Source organism: Athene cunicularia, assembly GCF_003259725.1.
Source record: "Athene cunicularia isolate RWA chromosome 11 unlocalized genomic scaffold, athCun1 chr11_part1, whole genome shotgun sequence".
NCBI lineage: Eukaryota > Metazoa > Chordata > Aves > Strigiformes > Strigidae > Athene > Athene cunicularia.
This window is the reverse complement of record NW_020799113.1, coordinates 18,792,989-18,797,939: the sequence shown is the minus strand read 5'-3', so window position 1 is coordinate 18,797,939 and position 4,951 is coordinate 18,792,989. Positions and strand designations below refer to the sequence as shown.

Genomic DNA, 4,951 nt, shown 5'->3' with positions numbered 1-4,951 from the left:
GGAGGGGTGGGGTGGGGTGTGTGTGTCCTTGGTCTCTGCCCTGTCCTGGCAGAGCCATGGTCCCCCGGGACCGGCCTGGAGGTCCCACTTACGATGGTCTGTGTGTACTCCTGCAGCTTGGGCTCGTCGTAGGGCCGGTTCGCTTTCTTCAGCAGGTCTGACAAGAAGCCCTGGAAGGAGAAGGTGTCGCTGGCTGTCCCCAGCTGTCCCAGGGGGCTGCCCCACCGGTGGGGACCCGGCTCAGCCCACCCCATGCCTGCAGCCCACCTTGAGCTCATTGGCTTCGATGTAGCCGCTGCGGTCTGTGTCGTACCTGCGCCAAGCCTGTGAAGCAGCCACTGCAAATGTCACCATGGGCTCATTTCCCACATTTCCCCCACCCCCGACACATTTGTGCCCCCATAACCCCCCACCTGGAGCATCCCCCACCACCCTTGCAGAGATGGGGTCAGCTCACGGCTCCCGATCTCGGCTCATGGTGGCCTCACTGGTGCCACATGCTCTCCCTTGAGGCTGGATGCTTTTGTTCAGGCCTGTGCCAAGAGTTCAAGCACTGTTACCCTTGCTTTGATGTGCAAGGCCAGGCTTTAATATTTGATTGCATCCCCCGATTAAACCATAGTGCCCGTTTACCCACCCCCCCATGCCGCAGGGTGCTTCACTTTCAGCTGTCACCTCCACCCTGGGATCATTTTCCAAGCACAAGCTCTCCCCACCCAGGAAGCTGCACTTCCCCCTCCATCTCCAGCCACGTTTTGGACCCCATTGGAATTTCTATCACACCCTGCAGATAGGTTCACCCCGTGTAAGGGCATGGCAAGGTCTTGGGGTGGCCCAGAGCAGCGTTTTCTGCTTCAGCACGTCCCTTGGGCTCTAAGGACCAACTAAGAAGGGGGAATTTGCAGAAACAGCTCCAAGTCCCCACAGCTCACCTCACCTGGAGACCGGGACGAGGTGCTCTGCTGCCCCGAAAGATGCCCAAGGGGCTCTGAGGGCTGGGAAAACTCACCACACTCCTGCTCTCCCCCCAGACCAGCACCACTGCCCAATGCTGAGCTCAAGCCAAGAGTTTGGAGGAGACTGGGGGAAGGGGGGGACTTGGGTAATGCAAGCTCCCAGTTGTTTCTCTGGGAGACCGAATCCCACGGGGAGTCCCGGCACAGCCTGCCCTGCTCACCTCCATGAACTCCGAGCTGGAGCCCACGTGCTGGCGGAAACACAACAGGAAATTCTCCTCCGTGGGCAGGATCTGGGCCAGCTGCAGGGAACATGAGCAGCGGGGGTGCAGAACATGAGTGTCAGGGGAGGACCGCAAGCATCCCCGGGATCCGCAGGGCCAGCACCACTCACCTCCGCCATCTCGATTTTGCCGTCAGCGTTTTTGTCGTACTTGTGCATGAACTCCTTCATCTTGTCGCCCAAGTTGTCATTCTTGGAGTCCTGCCAGCAAGGAGGAGGGGATGGGAGTGTTTACCCTCCCACCCTGTGCCGGTGTCCCCCTGCTCTCCTCCCTGCTGGGATCTGGCAAAACCTGAGCTGCCCCAGTCCCGTTTGTTGGTGCCATTCCTAAACCGGGCTGACTTGAGCCTGAACCCTCGGGCAGGAGGGAAAGAGGGAAGCAGGGGGTGAAATGAGGAGAGGCCCTTACCACACCCGCCCCCTTCCTTGCGCTTTCCAGCTCCTGGAAGAAGTTTTCCAGCTCTTTGCCTTCAATGTAGCCATTTCCTAGGAAAGGAAAAAATTGCAATAAGACACACACACACACCCCTCCCCCCCGCCCCTCGGTGTCAGAGCGCGGGAGGCAAGGGAGCGACGCTCCCAGGGGATACAGCACTTGTCCCCCTTCGCGCAGGGACACGGCTTCAAGGCAACTGTGGCAGCAAAGAAACACCAGTTGATGCTGAGTGTTACACAAACCCGGCAATGCTCGAATTTGCAGAGAGATGGAGCCCTGTGTGTTGTAGCCTGGAATGGGGACGTGGCCCTAGGCTTGTCCCCTGCACCTGCCCGTAGGGAGCAGGGTGCTTCGTCCCCATCCCCATTGCAGGGGACTTTGTCCCCATCCCAGTGTATGCTGCATTTTCTGCATCTGATGCTGTAAGTGGTTGGTTTAATTAAACCTTTCCTTCCTGAGCACCCCCAGCCAGGACTGTGAGGGCCAGCAAGGGCAAGCAGGGAGCAGAGGGAAGGCACCTGCCACAGCGTCACTCCCCGAATGCAGGACCAGTCCCAGGATGATGGAGTCAGCCCAGCACCAGTCTCTGAGGAGGCCAAGGGCTCAGAAAGATCTCTGTCCCATGGACTCTCACCCCTCACTGCTGATATCTGTGCTGAGATGTGTTTCCTACCGAACCTGGGGTATCCACAGCCCTTCCCACCCGCAGGATGCTCAGTGGCAGAATGGCTCAGCCAGGACCGACCCACCCATGCATCGCTCCCTTGGTAGTGACCCTTGGTGGCTCTGAGGGGGTGACGTGCCAGGGGACCGCAGCAAGGACACCGGCTCTGCAGTGCTGCCACCACCCTGCCAGAAATCCTCTCTCCTGGCAACGTCTGGACCCAGCTGGGGGATGCTGCCCTTTCCCCCAAGTTGCCTGACTGAGGTCTAACAAGGGCTCTTCTTTGTGGGCATCCCCCCCAAACCCCTCCCCATTTCATCTTCCAGAGGCTTGGACCGTGGCGCCCTGTCCTGTGCCACCTTCGACATCATCACCCACAGGCTCCCCAGCAGCATCTTCTCCCCGCTGCAACGTGGTAGCTGGGAATAACCCATCCACATCCTGGCTGGAAGCGCCTCGGGAAGTCTTGGGGCACCTTCCTCTTTGACGGCCACATCCCGATGGCTGAGTAGCATCCCTCCCAGGAGGTGATGAGGGGCTTGGGCGATATCAGGGTGCTGGTGTGAGCTGCTGATGGGCTTGGCTTTCCACTGCCCTTCCCAGAGGCTTTGCTTTTGCGGGTGTGGGAGAGCCCCAGGCTCCTTTGAAATCAGTTGGGGAAAAAAATGAGCAAGAGTTTTGAGCCAGGAAAAGGAATAATGACAAGAAATGCCATGGCTGGTAGCTTGGTCTGATCCATGTCTGCAGAGTGGTGGGGTGTGGAGTGACCCAGAAAATACCCTCTGGAGAGCCACGGCCAGTCCATGCACCTGCACCTTGGAGCCTCCCTGTGCTGCGGAGCCACAGGACAGCTGTGGCTGGCAAAGCGAGGACGTCAAAGACACCCAAAGGGACACCTCTGGGGCATGAGGAGCCTCAAGGGGAAGTGGGTGAAAACCCATTGGAGGGGTTTGAGACTAGGGAAGAGCTTGGGGGAGACAGCTCTGTCCACAGGGGGAGGAACCCTGGGACCCTCCAGCATCCCGTGCCCATCGGCAGAGGGAAGCGGCCGGGGCTGTTGCAGCTTCCGCCTGGAGCAGCTGAGCATCGTCCGCGTCAAGGCCACCATCTCCCTGACGCCCGAGTCCCTCCTCTCCTGGGCACCCGCCGTGACACAGCCCGACAGCTTTACCCTGCCCGGGGGCCGCAACCCAAGCTGGATCCGTGCCTGCCTCTGTGTTTTGGAGATGCCGGAGCACATCCAAAAGCACAGCGGGACGTGCTGCAGGGGGGCAACTGGACACCCACACCGGGAGCTGCCCACTCCGGCTGGGGTCCCGCTGTCCCACCTTCCCCAGGCCCTCGGCTGCTCCAGTGCCAGCTCCAGCGGTGACTGGGACGGTGGTGTCGGTGTCCCCGGCGCTGTGGGGGGTGCAGGAGGGACCCCGACGGCGTGTCCGGGAGGGCACCCAGCACAGCCTGAGCTCCCGCTTCAGCAGCGCAGCCGGGGACCCGGCGTGACGCAGTTTCCAGGAGGGTTTTTGTCCCCAAATCTCCCCGCATGGACGGGAGACCCAGGGAAGGGCAAGAGCTTTTCCCCGGCTGCTCGCCCCAGCGGGCTGAGCCTCCACAGCACCACGGAGCTGAAATAAACTATTTTCCCACCAAAACGATGCTGCTTTTTGCATTTTCTGTCTGCTTTTTGGGGCTGGCAGCAACGGGCACCCGGAGTGGCATGTCCAGCTGTGACTCCGTGGGGAGGTGACATCCCCGTTGGGGACATGGCCACTGGCACAGCATCCCCGGGAGAGGTTCTGCGGGGCTGGGAAGCAGGTGGGGAGGGATGGAGCACCCCAGCCATGGAGGGGCCACTCCTTCACCCTGCTCCGGGCAAGGGACACCCTCTCTGTCACTCCTTGCTTCCAGGGCAAGGGGGTGGCCCTGGGACCAGGCTGGTGGCTGTGTGACCCCCCAAACCCAGGAGCCAAGGATGGGGAATGAAAGGGCAGAGGGGTGGGCAAGGGTTTCCTGGAGGGGGCACCCCGGGAAGGGCAGAACTCCTCAGCCAGCACCCAAAGGTGACACCAGCCCTAAGCGAGCCCCCGCTCTCGGGGTACCTGGCACCTGGGGGACGGACAAAGGAAACCCGGGGTACCCCGGGCTCATCTCCACGGGCTCCTGGTGGGCTCCGGTGCCGGGGGTCCCCATCCTTTCCCGACGGGGAGATCCTGGGAGGCCGATCGTCTCCACAATCCCGGAGTTCTCCCCGACGGGGCTGCACCCCAGGGGCTCCCCACCATCCCGGGGGACTCCCCATCGCGCCGGGTGCTCCCCGTTCTCCCTGGGGCTGCGGCGGCGGAGGAACCTCCTCTGGGCTCCCCCCGACGGGATGTCCGGGGACTCTCCAATGTCCCCCCTCGCCCCGCGCTCCCGGGGATGCTCAGCCCGGTGCCCTCCCCGCCGGTTTTGGCGGAGGTGACGGCGGGTCCCCCGCGCCCCGGGACTGACCGTCCGTGTCGAAATGTCGCCAGACGTCGAGGAACTGGGAGGCGGTGAGCTCGGCCAGGTGGAGGTGCGGGGCCTGCTGCGGGCCAGCCATCTCCCGCTGCCGCCGCCGCCGCTGCCGCCGCCGC

At 62.3% G+C, this 4,951-nt stretch overlaps 1 protein-coding gene across 1 annotated transcript in view; it reads right to left on the bottom strand.

Annotated features, from left to right (window-relative positions):
* Nucleotides 1-4,917, bottom strand: part of LOC113484558 (aspartate aminotransferase, mitochondrial) — an 18,733-nt gene extending 13,816 nt beyond the window's left edge. The window contains exons 1-6 of the mRNA XM_026856978.1: nucleotides 4,827-4,917; nucleotides 1,649-1,725; nucleotides 1,351-1,440; nucleotides 1,178-1,258; nucleotides 268-324; nucleotides 93-170 (exon numbers count right to left, since the gene is read on the bottom strand). Of these exons, the coding sequence (XP_026712779.1) occupies nucleotides 93-170; nucleotides 268-324; nucleotides 1,178-1,258; nucleotides 1,351-1,440; nucleotides 1,649-1,725; nucleotides 4,827-4,917 (474 nt within the window). The remainder of the gene's footprint in view (nucleotides 1-92; nucleotides 171-267; nucleotides 325-1,177; nucleotides 1,259-1,350; nucleotides 1,441-1,648; nucleotides 1,726-4,826) is intronic.
* Nucleotides 4,918-4,951: the final 34 nt, after the last annotated feature.